This window comes from Suillus discolor, assembly GCF_016758755.1.
Source record: "Suillus discolor strain FC423 chromosome Unknown F5147scaffold_13, whole genome shotgun sequence".
NCBI lineage: Eukaryota > Fungi > Basidiomycota > Agaricomycetes > Boletales > Suillaceae > Suillus > Suillus discolor.
This window is the reverse complement of record NW_024541260.1, coordinates 58761-77301: the sequence shown is the minus strand read 5'-3', so window position 1 is coordinate 77301 and position 18541 is coordinate 58761. Positions and strand designations below refer to the sequence as shown.

General features: G+C 48.6%; 5 protein-coding genes across 5 annotated transcripts; 3 read left to right on the top strand and 2 right to left on the bottom strand.

Moving 5' to 3' along the window:
• Positions 1 to 15: 15 nt before the first annotated feature.
• On the bottom strand, positions 16 to 2450 carry F5147DRAFT_682157 (WD40-repeat-containing domain protein). The gene is made up of 8 exons (XM_041436430.1): positions 2185 to 2450; positions 2024 to 2121; positions 1809 to 1959; positions 1466 to 1759; positions 1247 to 1411; positions 928 to 1189; positions 563 to 809; positions 16 to 450 (listed from the first exon to the last, which is right to left on the bottom strand). Exons 1-8 carry the CDS (start codon positions 2267 to 2269, stop codon positions 409 to 411), a joined length of 1344 nt encoding a protein of 447 aa, XP_041295541.1. The 5' UTR covers positions 2270 to 2450; the 3' UTR covers positions 16 to 408.
• A 98-nt stretch (positions 2451 to 2548) lies between these two features.
• F5147DRAFT_540804 (COX7A, subunit VIIa of cytochrome c oxidase) lies at positions 2549 to 2813 on the top strand (the record flags this gene model as incomplete). The annotated part of the gene is made up of 3 exons (XM_041430229.1): positions 2549 to 2646; positions 2696 to 2718; positions 2770 to 2813. Coding segments are annotated over 3 exons (165 nt in total), but the record flags the coding sequence as incomplete, so codon positions are not given.
• A 714-nt stretch (positions 2814 to 3527) lies between these two features.
• F5147DRAFT_631673 (uncharacterized protein) lies at positions 3528 to 6497 on the top strand. Its single transcript, XM_041432806.1, has 3 exons — positions 3528 to 3785; positions 3842 to 3940; positions 3997 to 6497. Exons 1-3 carry the CDS (start codon positions 3545 to 3547, stop codon positions 6291 to 6293), a joined length of 2637 nt encoding a protein of 878 aa, XP_041295539.1. The 5' UTR covers positions 3528 to 3544; the 3' UTR covers positions 6294 to 6497.
• Positions 6498 to 6678: 181 nt separating this feature from the next.
• On the top strand, positions 6679 to 9850 carry F5147DRAFT_835107 (uncharacterized protein). The gene is made up of 17 exons (XM_041443945.1): positions 6679 to 6754; positions 6814 to 6873; positions 6965 to 7130; positions 7870 to 8058; positions 8117 to 8248; positions 8302 to 8365; positions 8429 to 8560; positions 8619 to 8669; positions 8724 to 8731; positions 8804 to 8823; positions 8876 to 8988; positions 9040 to 9056; positions 9107 to 9144; positions 9195 to 9210; positions 9263 to 9288; positions 9342 to 9516; positions 9579 to 9850. Exons 1-16 carry the CDS (start codon positions 6684 to 6686, stop codon positions 9514 to 9516), a joined length of 1278 nt encoding a protein of 425 aa, XP_041295538.1. The 5' UTR covers positions 6679 to 6683; the 3' UTR covers positions 9579 to 9850.
• Positions 9851 to 13693: 3843 nt separating this feature from the next.
• Positions 13694 to 17083, bottom strand: F5147DRAFT_608378 (glycoside hydrolase family 31 protein). Its single transcript, XM_041432382.1, has 8 exons — positions 16340 to 17083; positions 15661 to 16286; positions 15315 to 15584; positions 15154 to 15255; positions 14894 to 15092; positions 14590 to 14833; positions 14392 to 14533; positions 13694 to 14341 (listed from the first exon to the last, which is right to left on the bottom strand). Exons 1-8 carry the CDS (start codon positions 17019 to 17021, stop codon positions 13760 to 13762), a joined length of 2847 nt encoding a protein of 948 aa, XP_041295537.1. The 5' UTR covers positions 17022 to 17083; the 3' UTR covers positions 13694 to 13759.
• Between the last annotated feature and the right edge of the window lie 1458 nt (positions 17084 to 18541).

Sequence of the window (18541 nt, the reverse complement as noted above, 5' to 3'; positions counted from 1 at the left end):
CCTCACATGAAGTCATCCGCGAATGTACATAAATGATACAAGCCCTTGTCATTGATTACTTCTTCTTTCTTCTCATTCTACACGAATCTTTTTCGAAAACATGATGTACGTGGTGGTAGCCTGATAGAGGGATATGCAAGTTGCGCGTGAGTGAGGTGGACAGGAAGAGGGAAGGCTGAGCGCCCAAGGATGAGAAACAAGTCCCGAAAACACAAACAGGGTAATACGCAGTTGTACGTGGTATCTGATTCGTATCGTAAGCAAGATGGATAAAAACGAGCGCCCACAGTAATATGGTAGTGTAGTGTAAGAAAGAATAAGTCCGTGCGTAATACGGTGTCTCGGGCGCTTGTACACCGCTGACTTGCCCTCTCTTGCCGGAGAAATGTGGGTGGGGGTAGAAACGTATTATGCTGCGCTGTACAAGAATAGGTTGTTCGTTGCAGCGATCTAATTATAAAGTGTTAGTACAGACTAAAGCACAGATGTAAAGCAGGAAAGATCGGCAGCACAAAAAACTAACGGCGCAAAGCACGAACTATATGCAAAGCATAACACTCACAGCGATCGTGTTCTCCCGTGGATGCCAGCTAGCATGCAAGATCTTCTTGTTAAAGTCAAGCGTATCCGTTTGCATTGCGTCCCGCAGTCCGCCGGGACGCGGGCCGTTCTTGAGCCCGTTCTTGCCTGCAGGTGCGCCGATCTTCTTGGCCTTGAAAGCAGACTTGTCCGCCTGCAGCACGACGTCATTCGGCGAGTCTGTGTCAAATATGCGGAAGAAGTTGTGGTATGAGCCCGTTAGCACGTGCCTGGGTTGCAAGTCAATTAGTAATGGTTCGGGAGATAAAAAGGGATCGATTGGAGAACGGTGGAGCAGAAGATAAAGAAAGGCACAGGGGTAAGGGCACGATGAGAGCGAATACGCACTTATCATCTCCACTCCATACACACTCAAACTTATCAAAGATGCAGTCGTTCTCATACAGATCGCAAAGCTTGCCGCGGAGGTGATCATGGATAGGAATGGTCTTCACAGGACGCGACTCCATATTAATGTCCCAGATCTTGAGGGAGAGATAGTCGCGCGACAAGATATACCGCCCGTCATGACTGAACTTGACATCAGATATAGAAGATATGATCTCGGAGAAGAAGGATCGGGATGTGGGGTCCTCTTCTTCTTCGAAGCCTGCACATGATTCGATGTGAGAGGCAAAGGGTTTAGAGATTTAAATGAGGTGCGTACATTTTGCATGACGGTCACATAGTGCGGAGTCGCGCATATCTGCGAGCTTGATATTACTTTTTGAGCTCGAGTACATGAAAAGGTTGCATTGCTGAGGGTGGAATTCCGCTGCGGTGATCACTTCTGTGAGTTCTTCCATATTCACAGGTTTGATATCCACGATGTCTATTAGTCATGAGCGTCTTCTCTAGATCAGGGTAGTAGAGGAAGGAGACTTACTAAAACTCTGATCACTGATGCCGAGGTTCCAAAGGTTGATGCGTAGATCGTCTGCGGAGATGTAGGTTTCCTGGTCGGAATTGACAGATATGGAATGGATGTGGTAGGCATGTGCATTGGCGTAGACTTTACGTGGGACTGCGGCGATAATGTTGTCCTGTGGCTGCATGCGGGGGAGCTTGAGATGGGAGACAAGACTTGGGGGTGGAAGAGCACGATGACCATCGAGGTGGTTTGACTCCGAGACTACACGGATACTCTTCTCAAATATTTTCCAGAGTTTGATTGTCTTGTCTGTGTGTGGGATTAGTCAGAAGTGCTGGGAGGGAAAGGGGTGGCAAACCGTTGGTAGAAAGTAAGAAGTGGGCGGTATTTTGTCGTCTACACCACTTGATCTTGTTGATCTTCTCCTCGATTTCAAGAGACTTTAGATAATCGAATTCAGGCTCGTGTGACTGGAACTCTGTGTAAAACTTGTATTCGCAGCCTCTTTTCTAATGATCGCGTGGCGTAATCAGGGCTTTAATATGGGAACAATGGAATGAGAATGATACTCACAGACTCGTTGCGCTCAAAGAGAACGACACGACCACCTTTGTCGCCTGTGGCGAGGTAATTTCCAGTTGCATCGAACTCGACTGTGGATATGATGTCGGCTGCGGTATCCCATCGATGCGGGTCAGTTGAACCAGAGAGTCGATCAGAGTGGGTGCACGGACCTTCTGTGATGTCGTCCACTTCACCCTTGTCACCGAAGCATTGTGCAAAGCGCCAGCTACCAGAGCCTGATGGGTCGATGTCCATGATTGTAGCGTGGCTAGAGGGGGTTCGCTGTGATTGTTATAAGAGTAGTTTAGAATTGATTTTTTGATCTAATTCTGATTTGTACCGCAAGATGAAAGACGACTAGATTGATGATTGTACGAGTTTAAAGGTTTAGGGTAGCGAGCTCGTACAATGCCAATGCTAGCCAAGTGGATGAGATGGGCCGTTTTGTTTGTGCTCTTGTTTGGCTACACCCACACTACCTGGACCCGGCTTGCACCGTAACGTTCAACATTGAAAACAATCTTTAATCCAACCATGCCTATTGCACCAATCACTGGCAAGCTTAGAAAGAGACTGTGGCTCGACCTTTCGGTCGCCCTTGGTCTCGGCGTCTCATCTGCCTATGCTTTTTGGTAAGTAGATTGTTTTTCGGCTTCTCAAATCATGCTCATATGTGAATAGGTATGGCGTACATCTCAAGTCTGGTACGTCTGGGTTGTCGTGGCACCTCATTCATTAACGCTGACTCGCTGCAGTACAAAGGCAGGAGGAGTTTTATTTCAAGCTGGAGCGGGCAAAAGTGCAGCAGTTGCAGTAATAATTGCGCTTTAGTGTACACCGAACCTCTTCCAAATAATGGACTGTATCCTCCTTAGAAGGAACGTCTTTCTATTGGACTGCCTAGGAGAGACACCTCGCCTGCATATGGTTTTAATCTATTGCACTGGTGCATGATTGGGCGATTCTTTGCGTGTTTCATGCTCGACTTTCTGTCCGACATCGAACGGGGCGGATCTCCCGTACACTTCAGCTTCAACTTTGTCAGACCAAGGGAGCAAGGCACGTGTTGGCATTGCTCGGAATGGCACGCTCAAAGGAGATGCTTGTATGAATGAAAAATGTATTCTCAAAGATCTACGAAGTACACAAAATGTCTGGCAAGAATCAAGGCATCCTCCTGACAAAAATAACAGGCAGATGGTTTCTCGAACCTGGCCACGATACTACGTATCTCGTTTTTGCCGTGTTGTTTAACGCCTTTGCCACAAGAAATGAATGTGCAGGACGTAGATAATCAACGGCAGTTCATGCAAGATGATCTCGTCGTCAAGCGTCTTCAACAGAAAGATGCTGATTGAAAATCACATGAAGCCGCGAGCATCATACATGAGTACTTCCAACAAAAGTTTTGAAGGATAATAAGCGCTGCCAGTGTTTACATTTATTTATTCTGCTGATGTAATCGCCTATTAATAGGATCCAGCGTGTCGTAGTACTACCAAACACTCATTCGCACTCACAGCGCGCGGGATGAGTGCTAGAAACACCCACAAGGGGTTCGGCTCGTCACACGCCATCCCTCCTAATCCTACCTTTATTGACTTTCCAAGATCTGACGGTGACCCAAGTAAATGGCCCACAAACACTACCCCCCACATTGACAGCGAGGGCCATGTAAACTTCATGCGACAGGCTTCCCTCGATGAATCGTTATCGATCAAATGGCGTGTCGAAGTCGCTGCAGCTCTTGCCTCAAAGCTTAACATGGCTCGTGAGTACTCTCTTTCATGTACTGGCCACCGATCATTTATCTCATTCTTTCAACAGAGGGTAACTATGTTTTGCAAGGATGGCCTGAGGGCTATCAGATGTTCGATCACAACAAAGGCCCAAAGGATACTCCTCGTCATGATGCCTATCTTATAGGTGAGCTGTGCTTCCCCGTCAACGCAATTAGTTGGTGTTTACCATTAAAATGCTAGGTTCTACCTATGCCAAACGCTTCCGCTCTGTCCCAGAGTTTATTCCCCACGCCCTATGGCTGCTCACAGACCCCACGCTTGACCGTAGCAACTGCAACTGCAAGTATTGCAATAAAAAACCCCAACGTGAAATCACTGCCTCCATGGGCCTTCTTCCAAAGCGCGGCGGCTCCGCGCCCTCTGCCGCAAACACACCCACACGGACAGTTCAAACCCCTAAATTGAAACGCCAGCCTCAGCCATCTAAAGACAGGCCTGTTCGGGATCAAGAGAAAAGCTCACGCGACAAAGAAAGATTTAGACCATATGTCGGTGTACGTCGTATGCCAAAACCTGTCAGACCGCCTGCACCAAAGCAAAGCATGCTCAGGGAGCGCAACTCCGATTTGAGCTGTGCCTATGGTCCCGAAGTCAAGGTTCGTCGATGGTTCCGTGACGGCGAACTCCTTTGGTGCGCATTGAACAACCCAATCGAAGGGCCTAGTGGCCCAGGCGGCGACGATTCCATCTTTTTCTGGCCAGGTCTCGTCGAAGAGACAAGAATGAAGCCTACGCCTATTCCAAAGGGCACAGATATGGATATCCTTGATGGACCATCAAACGGTCATCCGAGCTCGAACGCTGAATCCAATGGTGATGAGGGAGTCCCTTGGATCATCCGGCACGACCTCTCTTACAAAATGAAACTTCTTGGTATCTCCCAATCATTGTATATTTCAGACCAACTTGTTCTTCCGTACCAATCAGTTGCCCCTTCAGATGAGCTTATCCAAGCTATCCATGCAGTATCCTATGAGGACCTAGACCCAGACCCCGCACGCACTTTCGCATTTAACCCTTATTCCACCTCTTCGGAAGTTACCTTTGCAAAAACCGCAGCCCCGTACGGTATTGCGCTGCAGATCGGCGCAAATATTTCTGGGTATTGGACACCCACAGATGACTGGGAGTTCAAATTCAGCCTTGAATACCCCAATTCCGGTCCACCACAGTCAATCAGCACATTCCAAAGCCTCGATTCAGTGATGAACTCAAGTATGGCACATAATGCTAACCTCGCCTCGTCCATGGCGACGCCCTCTGGCTCAGGCTCTCACACGCCTATTATTTCTGCACCGCTACCCCCACTGGCACTTGCTCAGACAGTCGTGCAGACACGCTACCAAGGCTTGTGGTGGGGTGCAGAGCGCATCTGGACAGATGAGCTTATTCGGCTCAAATTTTCGCGAGGCCAGATCGCTCCTGAAGGAAATGACCTTATTGATGCACCTGCTGGTCCAAGTAAGAAAGCGCAGGAGTACGCGCGATCTATGGGCGGCCAGGTCGGTGGCGCTGAGGGGCGGGGTGTGTTCATGCGCCTCGAAGGATTATTCGTTGCCGATCCGCCAAGTGGAAGAGGATCCAAAGTCTGCCATGCAGTAGGGACGCTTTATGAACTCGTGGATGAAGACTGGGAGGAAGACTGGGACGGCCGGGAGATGATAGTTGACAAAGGAAAGGGTAAGGCGATCGAAAATGGCAATTTAAACGTGGATGGGTCGTTTCAGTTGGATGCTGTACCATCTGGTCTTTCATTCATGAATGGTCCATCCCCACTGAAACCGCCTCCACTCGCAAACCCAGATCCAGCGATTCCCGTGGAAGGCACGACAACAGACGTTCTTTCACACAGCAACGTAGCTGGCGCTTCCACTTCTGCATCTACCGCACCACAATGTGACGCGAACAGCGCGCTCTCGCATCCAGTCCTCAGTGCCTTCCCACTGCCAAAGGCCCCCGACGGATTTAAGTTCCGCCCCATCCTGAAGCCGGGCTATGAGATTGTCGTAGATTTGACGTGGATCGCAGGGCGGTATTACCCAGGCCTTCTCGAGCACCGGCTGCTTGACAGGCACGTCGAACGCGCGCTTGCTGCTGGTGGGACGCAGTTATGGGCTCTCGAGGGTCTGACGGCTGGGTGTTATAATGCGATGGACCCGACGAAGTGGAAGCCCACTCGCACGGCGATGGTGCGGGAGGCAAGCCATGATGCGCGGATGGGGCTTGAGGAGCACTGGAAGAACAAGGAGAAGGAGCGTCAAGAAGCGAAGCTACTGGAGGGGGCGTTTTTGCTACCGCTACCGCCATCGGGAATGGATACTGGCGAAAGGGGATCTGGGCTGGGTGAAAGCTCTGGCGCTACTGTGCTGGGATCAAACGATAACGGGCATGGTTTTGTGAATGGTGAAGAGGAGAGAATGGAATTGAGAGTAGCGGAGAATGGGATGCCGGAGGAGGTCGCGATGGTGGTTGATTAGTGAGTTGGGGGCTGTCTTCCATATTTGTCCCTTGCATGCCATCTAAGTACCCCACTAATTGTTTCCATGGAATGTACTGTATATGAATGTCTGGATGTTTCTTGAGTACTCTCGACTCCGCATAGTCACTTATAAGTCTTCGGTGGCTAATTGTAGGTGGTTTACTGCACCGTGACTAATAATACGTGTGTCGTGCGCCCCGAATGCTAGAGTAGGCCATGCCCCTCCTACATCTTCATAGTGCTAGTTATTCCAATCACAAATATATGTTGTCGATCTCACCTGTACCACACCCATCCTATTAGGTTTCATGTGGCACGTGGTCTGGCGGAAGCGCCAAAGGTCCCGGCGCAGTGGCAGGAGTCCTGGCTGGTAGTCGGTCCTCGCCGTATGATACCAGTGACTGCCTCCCGCCATAGAGGTTTGGGCTTGGCTTTCCATTGCAGTCCGTGCCAGTTCCAGTGGTGTATCATTTTCTCATTTTTGAAGATCCGTCCTGTCTTCTCATTTAAAATTCTAGCGCCGCAAACGCCAGTCCGATGAAGACAAATGTAAAGCTTCAGCGCTTCAGCCTTCAAACGTCAGTCTGCCATCCTTGTGGACGATCCCGAACTACCTTATAATTCGTCTACTATCTCCGCTCACGTTGTCGATCCTTTTGCTGCCGTTAGCATGACATCCGAGTCTGCACCTGAGCCGGTCCCAGCGTCCTGCAGGCGAGACATTACCAATGCTAAGCGGCCCGATACCGCATACACCGTGTACGAAGAAGGCGATGCTGCCGCAACCAAGTCCAACTCTATTTATTCATGTCCTGCTTTCTACGGTCCTCGAGCTGTACCGTCACCCCGTCATCTGTCACTCACTTTATCTTATTGTTGTCTTCTAGCTCCTTTATATTTCTCTGCGCATGCTGGCCTGCCGGTGTTTGTGTGGTTGTCAGGTTCCCCTCAAACCCGTCACGTACACACCTGTACCCTTTGGCGCTGTGCGACTACCCTGCGCCACCTCTCACCATTGGGAAGGATCATTCATTGCTCGAGTGTGCTTTTACTTGCCGGTTAATGAACTTCTCCTCGTCGATACCTATTTCTTGCTATGGTACTGCTCACCAAGAGTTTTGCCGCCTGTATGGTTATCATTTTTGATTACTTTCCAGACCGCTCCTCCTTACGCGTGATCGACGCTGTGGGACATTGGTGGACACATAAATATTACGCGTGGAGCCTGACATCAACTCTCTGACATCTCCCTAATGGAGCCTCTCAGGTCAAGTACGAAAAATTGTCTCACTCTCCTCAATTTGAACGCTGACGTAAATGTTACACCCTACACCTCGCATGGCCAGCCTGTCATAATGTTAAGTTCAGGGCGACCCTCTCCAAATATATGCATTTGTAGCCAACACCGCGGCGACTGCCAGTGGTTTCAGGATCGGGGTCCGTTCAAACTTCGTGTCTCCCATCACATATTTATATGTTGGTTGTCCGTGTCATTGCCAGTGAAAGTCGAGCGCTGGATGGCTTATGGTTGTCTGGGTACCCTTTTAAAGCGTGCTAGCTCTCCTCGTCTTTAGATCGGTCTTACCGCTGTGACTGTTTCGACCATGCCTTTGTCCCCCCAGTTCATGGAAGACGTCTGGGTGCGGAGGCATGTCTATATATCGTACACATCGTCGGATTCTCACCTAATATTGTCTAGGTCGTTCTCCGCAGCTGGCCATACATTACTAGTCTACGACTATCTCCTAACTTTCAGAGAAGAAGTGAGCTTATCATGTGATATGTGTGATATGAATGTTCACAATATACCCTTGGTTACAGTTCGTCTACATCTGGAAGGCCCCCTGGACGGTTATCAAAATCGTGTTTCTTCTCAGCAGGTATGGAAACCTTATTGGACAGACTGCCATCCGGCTGGAAGAGGCTGGTCTCCTTGCACATAATTCTCAAAAGGTATAGTTTCATGAGTAGACATGACATTTAGCGAGTGGCTAATTTCGTGCCAGTTCTGTCAAGGGTTTTCAATTTTCACCACTTGCTTCATGCTTGTGTCCATCCAATCGATCCACAGTGCGTACATCTGCTCGATAATCATTGCACGTCCTGAGGCCTGAGGCTTTTGGTTTTCCTCAGTCCTCGTGCTCCTGCGTGCATGGGCTATCTGGGGAACTCGAAGGCGTGTGATGATGAGCTTCGCCTGGAGCTACGTGGGCTGCATTGTTGTGCTGGTGGCTAGCGCAGTGTACGGTTTATACGCCGGTGATAGTAGGTTACTTTGCACCCTTTTTATTTTCATTTGGTAAAACTGGTTTCGCTTTGGTAGTTCAATTTCAGTTCCTCGACGTGGCTCAGGTTTGCGTGGCGACAGGGCCTAGTAGGTGATCGCTATTTGGCTCCTGCAGCATATTGATAGTTTGCTACTTCAAAGAATATGTGGTTGGTCGCTTTTACATCGCGTTTGGCATATTGACGGACGTCTCGTTGGCATTACTGATATTATAACGCTAGTGGTCAATCTACGTTGGAAGGTTAAGATGCTCTGTTCTGTGTGCTTGCGCTTGCTGAAAACCATCAATAAAGCTTTATCCTTGATGCAGTACTCTTCGTCTTAACGATGCGAAGTCTCCGGATATATTCTAGGGAATTTCAGCAACTCTACCCGTCTAGTCTCCTCCATGTACTCGTTCGAGACGGTGAGCGTGCTTTGTGGAGTGATTCGTCCGCAATTGACTACAATTGTATAGCGACCTTATTTTTCATCGTGAGCGTGAAAAATCTTCATGATGTATCTTGTTGCTGACAACCGAATAGGCTAGTATGTTCATTAATGCATTGACCGTTATCTCTTGGTGAGACTTGCTTATACTCTTGATTCGTTCTATGGCCTTATTATATTCAGGACTGCATTCAGGACCGTCAGAATTCTTTATCCTTAGCGGACCGTCGTTCTTTCTGACTGTTTTACAGCATCCAACATATTTCCTTGGTAAAGGGTACGTTAGCCGTAATGCAACCCCATCGCATTCGGTTAAGATATTGCATGTAGGTTCGCGACTCCGTTACTTTCGGTAGCTGGTCAGCGCCTAGTCCTGAACCTTCGGAGTCTTCAAACGCGTTCCTACGAAACTCGCGACCTCAGCCGTGAAGTGGACCGGCAACTACAAGCATTTGCTGAAGTAGACCTGGATGATGTAGAAGAGCTGGAAGGTGTGCGAGAGTAGGTGAGTATCGGAAATATGGTTTCAAGGTTGACTTTGGTTGACTTAGTAACTATCTGTTGTAGGGTGGTTGTTCTGTACCAATATCGACTGAACACAGACGACCCTTTGTGCTCGCTTTGTTTCTAGAATTTCCTTTACGTTTCCTATGCCCCTTTTAAATATCCGTGTATATCCAGTATCAGGTGTATCCTTCAGTCGGACTGACTATCTCTGACTGACTAACTTGTAGCTAGTCTGCCTTGTAATTCTTCTGTAGTTCTTCTACTATCTTCTATATAGTGGCGATTCGATGGTCGCGGACCAGTCTACCATACTTTTATACCACGAGAAAATATTGACAGTATACAGACAGTATGTACGAGATCGCTGGTATTCCATCGCTACCTGCCCAGAAACGTGCATGATATCCAAAAAAAATTCATGCCGCCACGACCCTCGAGGTGATATCATGACCCCCGAGTCGTCATCCTTTCTTGCGACCCTCTGCACCCACGCCACCACCGTTAGCACGGGCGTCAGTGACTCACGAGGTCCTGAATCAGCGCAAAGCAACTCTAAACTTACTTGATCACTTTAGTCACGGTGACCAATGAAACGTTGGAGCGGGGCCAGATGAGGTCAGGAGTGGCTGGGGTCCTGGATCGTGTCACGGACTCACGGTCGTAGTCTGTCTCTGTCCTCAATAGATGCCTCCCGCTATAGAGGTCTGGCCTTGGTTCCCTTGCAGTCCGTGCCCGCTCCAACGTTCTGTTGAATTTAATGCCCGAAATATAGTATGTAGGACATACCCAGTGAAGTAGGTAAGCAATTACTTTAAAGTTGAGTGCTGTAGACAAAAATCACGAAATGGAGATCTGTTACGAATGGACCGCAGCAGTGACGCGTGCCTTGCAAAGTGCAGTGAAGTACCTTGTACCTACGGAGTTTAATTCTCGTCAGCACTTACGTATACTGGGCCATCGCAACGTTCAAGGATGTTCGAACCACCATTATTTGTTCTCATTCAACGTCACGTTGACAAGCTTAGGTTGAATCGGTAAAACAACATGCACAGGAGATCTGGAAACATGTCCGAGTCCAGGATCAAGATATTATAGTAAGTAGTATTCAGTCACCTATCTCATGCCAGCGACTTACTTTTATGTAAACCCGTTCCTGCCGGCGACAGCTTGAGTACTTCAAGCTTCAAGATTTTTCCTGTGCTCTCCGTCGGGAGTCAAACGGTATGTGCCAGAATACCGTCGGCTCGTTATCAAGAATGCCACTCTTATGTTTCTCTAGCAATATGCATCCGGCTGTCGACGCATTTGATGTCAGTCAAACGTCTCAGATCGAGGCACAAAACCTATATGAGATCTTTGTGAGTAATACGTTTGCATACTACTAGATACTAATAGGCTACCTGAGAGCACCCTGATGACAGGGGCAAGCATATACTACACAATTGATGGGCCACGAAACGCCGACAACCCCATATCTTGTTCGCGACGCGTGCACACTGCCTGAGGCCTGCAGGCCTGATCCGCGGCCCTGATCAAATATTCCGTTCCAAATATGGCCCTGGGCCTGGTACCCCCTCAAAGTCTCAGTGCAATGTGCCAAGATGTAACCCCTTGACGTGATGATCTTGATTTTTCTCGGTTTTCCCATATAATCATAGATTAAATCTATCCGAGGGGCTTTGCAATATTCACTGTCCTTCAGGGTACTATACTGTCGGTCGACGCTGCTAGCAATTACTGCGCTGTGCGCGAGAACCTGGCCGTTCTAATATTAATATTATATACATGAGTATTTTATAATACCTATATTACTAGACACTACATGCATATGTAGTCTACCTTATGTGTCATGTTGACACGACTCACAGTACTCCCTAGTGCAGTCAAATGACGATTATACAAATGGAGTTACATGATCAGCAAACCACTACACATGTACATGTACAACGTATAGGGTGACACCTACAATTTCCCAGAATCTCCGAGGACCCACAGAATTGGACGGCTCAAACCGTCGTCCAGTCAGACCAATCATTTCATTTGCAGAGATGTCAAACTCTCAGATCTGAGTAGACTCGGAAGGTAATTTCGAGGTGAAGTCCATACGTATACATATATTCGGTTTGCCTAACTTCGCCATGAACTAGGTGAAATCGTATAAGATGTATGTACATTGCATATGATTGTGAACTGTGATAGATATGCGGTAGAGTACACGATGAGAGGGATAGAGAGGGTTCCAAAAACCCCTACCAGGGTCCAGGCCCATAAGCCACCCACCATTGCGGTGCGTGCCCGATCAACTTGGTCAAGGTGTTGAGCTGTTTCTGCGTAGGACGCATTTCAAAATCTCCTCTATCCGAGCACACATAAAACACCTGAATGGTGTCAATTTGAATGGCATCCAGTACTTCGTCGGGTGCATCATCGTATTTACCGCGGAACACACCGATCCACTCTGGAGGGATGACGCCTCCCGGCGGGGGATTCAAACAATTTCTGTAGTCCAAGTAATAGATGCCCGACAAAGATGCAAGGAGTTCATAGGCTCGCGTCGTGGCAACGTCTTCATAGTCTGTGTGATCACGATCTGGCAAATCTTCTGGGCAGTGTTGTTCCGCGAACCGGACGAGCCATTCAGAAGAGACTGCATATCCGTAGCACTGAATGTTATGCGCCAGGGGTGATCGGGCAATTTTGAAGGGTCGTCGTTTCTTGGGACGTCCAGTCTGCTGCGGAGTCGCAGTCTTTAAGAAATGTTAGAGAGAGAACATGGAATCTAAGCATATATATCCACCTTTAAAGCTTCAGACAGTTTCGAAAAAAGAGAAGGCATGTTCGTGATAGAGTAGCGAAAATAAGTAGTACACACTCTTTGACTGGCTTGAAGGCGTGACTCCTAGCAAGGTGTCGGACAGAGACTAACTCAGAGTTCTGCGTTTTATAAGTATGTTGGCACCGCGTACTATCCACAAATCAATTGTGGACAATCCATTGATGATTAACAATAAGCGCGGCAGTGTGCGCTGATTTACCTTCTAATTCGAGAACAAAGCTAGTTATCCCCGAATTTGCGCAAATCCTGTCAGTGTGCAGACTTCAATGATTCCCGCATTCTCAACAGTCGGAAGATCGTTCTGTTGGCAAAGAACAAGGCTAGAACGAATAAGAAAAGGAGAAAAAGCACGTAGCTCTCTGCTTTTTTGTGTGACTCCCGTATTTGAGTGATCAGTACCATTGCCTCGTATAGGCTCGGTAGAGATATACCGCATCCGCAGGATGCTCGCATAAAGCAATGCATGGAGGCGGAGATTGCACGCGGTACGTGGTCAAAGCAAGCCATTATCAAAATCGTTATTCGTATATATCCACTCACTTTGTATATAGTATTGTCTTGTAACTACTTGTCACATGCACGACGTAGAACGTTGACTCGTAACCAGTCTTTACTACCGTGGTTCCCTTTCTCGTAATAAACAAAATATCTATAAACAAACGGCTTGCAGAAGGTAATTCGTTATTACCGTACCCAATCGCCAGTCAACGTCGAGAAAATACTCATATCATCGTAGCACTGTCATGACGCGTAGCGAGCGCTTCAGCATTGAAGTACAACGACTACGGGTCCCATCATCAACTTCCTTTCAACCATCAACGTTTCAACACCTCTCAACTTGAACATCCCGCAACAGTATCAAAATCCCTCCGGAGTGGAGACCAGGTCCGGTTCACATGCTCTTCGTATGCACTTTGAAGAGCGCCCTATCGAGACCACATGGCAAAGTTAATCAGACATGGGCTACCGGAATTTCTAAAATAGCGACGGATTGTCGGAACGAGCTGCGGCGTTAGAATCATGTACTGGTACCATCATCCCTCCACGAACCAGGTGAAGGAATTTAATTGATGTTGCGCAAATCAGGCAAGTGCACTGTGCGTCGTAGCACCTCTCAGTGCTCTCACTACTTGGAACATATGCTAATTGAACGCTATTAACGACACGATTTGAATTGATGGCGAACACTTGAAGACCTCAAGTGCAAGTACTTGCAAGTGGAGCGCCAGAACACTTAGCATGTACCCATGCTTGTCGATGTGGCAAAGTTTTACAAGCATGTCATATGCCTCAAAGATATATCATTTTTAAACAAATCTTGCGCGTCAAAGATAATCGATGAAAACATGAAAGCAGATGAACATTCACAATGCACGAGTGATATAAACAATATTAGGATGGTATCTCACTCCAACTTCACAACGACAGCCCAATCATCCACCACGCGCACTGCAGGATCTTTGATGACCAACACCCCCGCCCCATCCTTCGACGCAAATTCCCACTCAAGTTCACTTCCGCCCTCCAAAATAACACTCAAAGGCTTCTTCCCAAGTCCAAGAACGACCAGCTTTTCCACTCTTACATCCCCCACACTGCGCGCGAACTCGTTCTTGGGGTCGTACGCACCCACTTGCGTTCTTACGGCAAGATCAACGGACGAGATGCGCATCGTCCCAGTCCCTTTCCCCTTTCCTTTCGTGCTCTCCGCACCGAACCCACGCCAAACAACATCCCCCCTGCCATACCCATACGTCTCGCCATCATCAAGATACACCTCCCCGCGCGCATTGCCCGAAGTATCAAGCGCGATGCGGAGTGTGAACGGGTCGTGTTTCATCAGTGGCGAGGAACGGCGCGGACGTTCGCGGGTGGGGATGATAGAGCCTCCGCGGATGAGGAGAGGGATTTGGTCGAGGTTTGCGGGGAGGGTTATCTGTCGGTTTTTGGGGCGGTGGGGCTGGTTGGTGAAGTAGTCGTAGTAGACCTAGGTAGTTGGGTGTGCGGAGAAATGAAAGCAAGAGGAAAAGAACGAACCTGATCCTCAGCAATATACACAGAAACCTCCTTCACCCCCTTCTCCGTCACAGGCTTAACAAGTAACCCCGACGACCCAACATAAAACTGATCATCAATTCCAAACCCAGCTTCGTCCTCGGGGAACATAATATATTGAGGCCTGCCCATTCAAACACACATCAATCACATCGTCCAACGGAGGAAGAAAAAACGCACCGGAGAATAGGAACCCCATTCTCACTCGTCTCCCTAAATGCAGTATACCACACAGGAAGCATCGAATACCTCAACCTCAAAATATCCCTCACTAAACTCTTGTAGGGCTCCTCAAGAAGGTACGGTTCTCGGCGTTTCGTGTCGATATGCGCATGTGCGCGGAAGAAGGGCGAGAATGCGCCCACTACGTACCAGCGCACTAACATTTCAGGTTCGGGGTTTCCGAAGAAGCCGCCGACATCGGCTGTGAGCAAGTGGATAATTAGAAATGAAGTTGATAGGGAGAAAAGGAGGAAGGACTTACATCCAGCAAAAGGCATCCCCCCAACTCCATTCGCAAGCACCATCTTAATCCCAACAGCCATATGCTCCCACGTACCAAGATTATCGCCGGTCCACATCGCACCGAAACGCTGAGAACCAGCGTAGAAGGCGCGGGTGAGGACGAATGGGCGTCGTGGGGGGTCTGTGCGGGCTTCTGCCGCTTGGAATGTGAGATTTGCCTGCAGGGAATTAGTATCGTAAGCTTGACTGACAGACTCAGAAAGGAGATGAGGGACGTACGAAGAGCATTCCGTTGATGTTGTGCACGTCTCTATGCTCCCAACCACCGTAATGGATGTTATCTTTCGGCATCGTGATTTCCGGTCCGTTGAACACTGACGGCTAGCAGTTCGTGTTCGCTGATAAGTAAGCAAGCCACTCCAATATCGAAGAAAACGTACCTCGTTCATATCGTTCCAAATACCGACATTGTTAGTGCTCTCTGTCCAACTCCACTGACCATCGATAGTATCCGTCTTGAACAGTGAAATCCAAAAGTCCCAAGAACCAGGATGGAAAAAGTCGATCCATGAGCTGGAGCCGGGCCAACACCATCCTTCATATTCGCCCTCGCCGTTCTTTGGTTTAACGAGGACTTCTAGTTCGGATGCGCGTTTGTATACCGGGTAGTCGTTTGAGCGTTTTAAGTGGGGGTCGACGATGATTACCATCTAGCGTGTATATGCGTGAGCGCAAGATTCATTGCGAAAGATGAATGAATGAATGAATGAGCGAAACAAAACAGACCTTTCGCTCGACAGCCTCCACATCCTTCGTCATCTCCACCGGATCTGGGAACGTCTTCTTATTCCACATAAAGTACTTGTGATCCTCCGCATACTCGATATCCAACCAAAAGACATCCACCGGAAAATCATCCTCATCAAACCTATCCTGTACACCGCGCACGTCGTCTGAACTGACATAGTTCCAGCGGCACTGGTGATATCCGAGTGACCAGTGGGCTGGGAGGGGCGCTGTTCCTGTCAGATGTGCGTATTGGGTGAAGACGTCGGTGGGTGTTGGGCCTGGGAGTAGGAACACGTCCAGGATCCCAGATTCGGATATCCAGTGCGTTTCTACACCACCTTTTACATGAGCGATATCGATCCATGTTTCCGACGCAATGGCATTAAAAACGGCCACCGTCGACGTTGCAGAATGCGCGTGCATGAGCGGAATCGAGCCGTAGAGAGAAGTCGGCGAGTCGGCGAGGTATTCGAAGACATCTGAATTGTAGAGACGGAAGGGGTCGGTATATCTTGCGGTGGGGCCTGTTGTGCTTGGGAGGGAAAGGTTTGTGGCATGTTGGGGGATTCCGTATACGTGGGCGTGATTGGGGAAAGTTATGTCGAGGGAGAGTGATTCGGGGCCTGTGGACGTTGGGTGCTGTAGTCTCAGCGTCGATGGTGAGTGTGGGACGTACCTTTGGGTTTTGTGTCTGTCCATGAGGAGAAGGTTTCGTCCCAGAAGGCGTCTTGGGTGTCGCCTTCGAACCATGCTGCAGAGTTGACTTGGAGGACAGATTGTCCCTCGCCTTCGATATGTTCAACTAATTTAGAGTCCTCCTTTGTCCTGAAATGCTCCATGTGCAGTAAACCGCGCCCGTTCAATACGACCTGTTCCACACCACCCCGGAAAAGCGTGATTTTGAGAGGGTTAAAGTCGATGACGAGCTCCATATCCTTCTTTGGTCCATAAACAGCTTTGGCTTTTTTACTGTCGACGGTCCAGAAGACATCATCACTCAACAAAGGTTCCCCAATGAGCGCCCACTGAGTAGCTTCGTTATATCGTTTCCTCAGTCCGTTCTCTTCGTCCATTCGCACGCGCACAATGCCCTCCTCGTGTATAATAACATCAAGCACGAATTTGACATTGGGATAGACAGACGAATGGACATTTGTGGTGAAGCCTGGTTGATGAGGGCTAAGTTCTGGGGGTTCAATTGAGTACGGAGAATGCCATGATGATAATTCTTGTGAGCGTTCTGCGAGGGCGCGTCCTCTGCGACAGAAACCGGACTGGGAGCATGTCTTGAAGTCGGATGGTTTAAAGGCGAGGACTGCTGGGAGTAGTAGTAGTAGGAACGTCCCTGGGGACCGCATTGTCTCGGTTGAAGTTGAACTATAGTAGGTGTAGCGCAGTTAGATCCTGGGAGCGCCGCTTCAGCAAGTACGGCAACGTGACGGTCCGATCATCAACGTTTCAACTTCCTTTCAACCATCAACTTGAACATCCCGCAACCGTACCAGATGAAACTTGTCCATCTGCCAAAGCATCCTCTCCCGATTGACTTATCCAGTTTCCGAGGCAACAGTGGGGGTGAGTTATGAGTTGGGCAGGTTAGGATATTTGAAATCAGTCTCTGATGTACCAAGCCCATTACATAGATGAGTTGGGCCTATCACTCTATAAGTAAATCTGTGGTTTCCACTGTTTTTTATTGGTTTAACTAGGAGACTATGCAACGAGTTGATGAGACCGCAGTGCTCCCTGCCCACCGTTCAGAGTCCGTCCGAAAAAGCAGCCTCATGGATATACAGTTTCTTGAAGCTTCTGAATGGCTTGTCTAGTTCGCGGGGCAGCATTGCCTGAAATGTTGTCCGAGAAGCTACGAGTTTAATGCCGAGATACGAGCACACGAAGTTCGAGCACGTCAAATTTGCTTCAACCCCCGGGGTGCCTCGGTGCCTCCAGAGCGGAGTGCTGTGTATGATGGTGGTTACGACGACGAACTTGACGTTATTCACATTGAACGATTCGCGTGCTCTTTGTATGCACTTTGAAGAGCGCCATATTGAAGAAAACATGGACCACATGGCAAAGTCGATCGTGCATGAACCGCAGTATAGTGGATGGCATTGGTGGATGGGTTGTAGGAATTTCTAAAGTAGTGACGAATTGTCGGGGACGAGCTGCGGCGTTAAAATTATGTACTGGTACCATACTCATCCCAATTACATGTCCGAGGCCGCAGGTGAAGGAATTCAATTGCTCCAAGGCAACTCCAAGGTTGCACGAATCAGGCAAGTGCGTCGTAGTACCTCTCACTACTGATATGGCCCGAGGCGCAGGGCGGTTTTTCTGTGGCGCTAGGCCTAGGGAATGGACTTCACTGACCATGAATGGAATAATTTGGATGCCGCATACCTCGTCAACAGACACGCAGTCCGCAGCATGATGATCTCGCAAAACGGAAGAATCTTTGAATATTTATGGGAAGTCCAATTCGGAGGATCAAGGGCAGAGCTCAGCGCTCATTTGTTGATGGCTTTGCCGTCTCAGCTCCTTCATAACGTTCGATGGCGTCGACTTGATCACTGCCACAATTGAAAAGTGGCAAGCGGTATTGAGCAAAGGGAAAGGAACAACTTCTCTGCAGCTGGCCCAGGCGTGGTCGAAGTATACTTATTCCGAGTCCTGGATGACAAGTGGAAACATAATCAATTGTCGACGACGACGATTGCAACAACGATGGCTTACCCCTATTGTTCAGCGCAGCAGCCTGGACAACTTATTAGCCACGCCAGCAATGTCGCTGTTGGGGGACAGTAATACAATATTAATACTGAATATGATGATTTGGGTCAAAGGTTGCTATATAGGCTATTTCGTTATTATTGAT

Bases quoted from the DNA above. Each gene is read 5' to 3' on its own strand.
- F5147DRAFT_682157 (XM_041436430.1), bottom strand. From the start codon at position 2,269: ATGGACATCGACCCATCAGGCTCTGGTAGCTGGCGCTTTGCACAATGC. The intron at 1,960-2,023 runs GTGAGTATCATT...CGCGATCATTAG, and splicing joins TCTTTGAGCGCAACGAGTCT to AAAAGAGGCTGCGAATACAA. The intron at 810-927 runs GTGCGTATTCGC...CTTGCAACCCAG, and splicing joins GTATGGAGTGGAGATGATAA to GCACGTGCTAACGGGCTCAT.
- F5147DRAFT_631673 (XM_041432806.1), top strand. From the start codon at position 3,545: ATGAGTGCTAGAAACACCCACAAGGGGTTCGGCTCGTCACACGCCATC. The intron at 3,786-3,841 runs GTGAGTACTCTC...TTCTTTCAACAG, and splicing joins CTCAAAGCTTAACATGGCTC to AGGGTAACTATGTTTTGCAA. The intron at 3,941-3,996 runs GTGAGCTGTGCT...TTAAAATGCTAG, and splicing joins TCATGATGCCTATCTTATAG to GTTCTACCTATGCCAAACGC.
- F5147DRAFT_835107 (XM_041443945.1), top strand. From the start codon at position 6,684: ATGATACCAGTGACTGCCTCCCGCCATAGAGGTTTGGGCTTGGCTTTC. The intron at 7,131-7,869 runs GTACCGTCACCC...CCTCGTCTTTAG, and splicing joins CTTTCTACGGTCCTCGAGCT to ATCGGTCTTACCGCTGTGAC. The intron at 8,824-8,875 runs GTTAAGATGCTC...CCATCAATAAAG, and splicing joins TGGTCAATCTACGTTGGAAG to CTTTATCCTTGATGCAGTAC.
- F5147DRAFT_608378 (XM_041432382.1), bottom strand. From the start codon at position 17,021: ATGCGGTCCCCAGGGACGTTCCTACTACTACTACTCCCAGCAGTCCTC. The intron at 16,287-16,339 runs GTACGTCCCACA...CAACGTCCACAG, and splicing joins GACAGACACAAAACCCAAAG to GCCCCGAATCACTCTCCCTC. The intron at 15,585-15,660 runs GTCTGTTTTGTT...TATACACGCTAG, and splicing joins TGGAGGCTGTCGAGCGAAAG to ATGGTAATCATCGTCGACCC.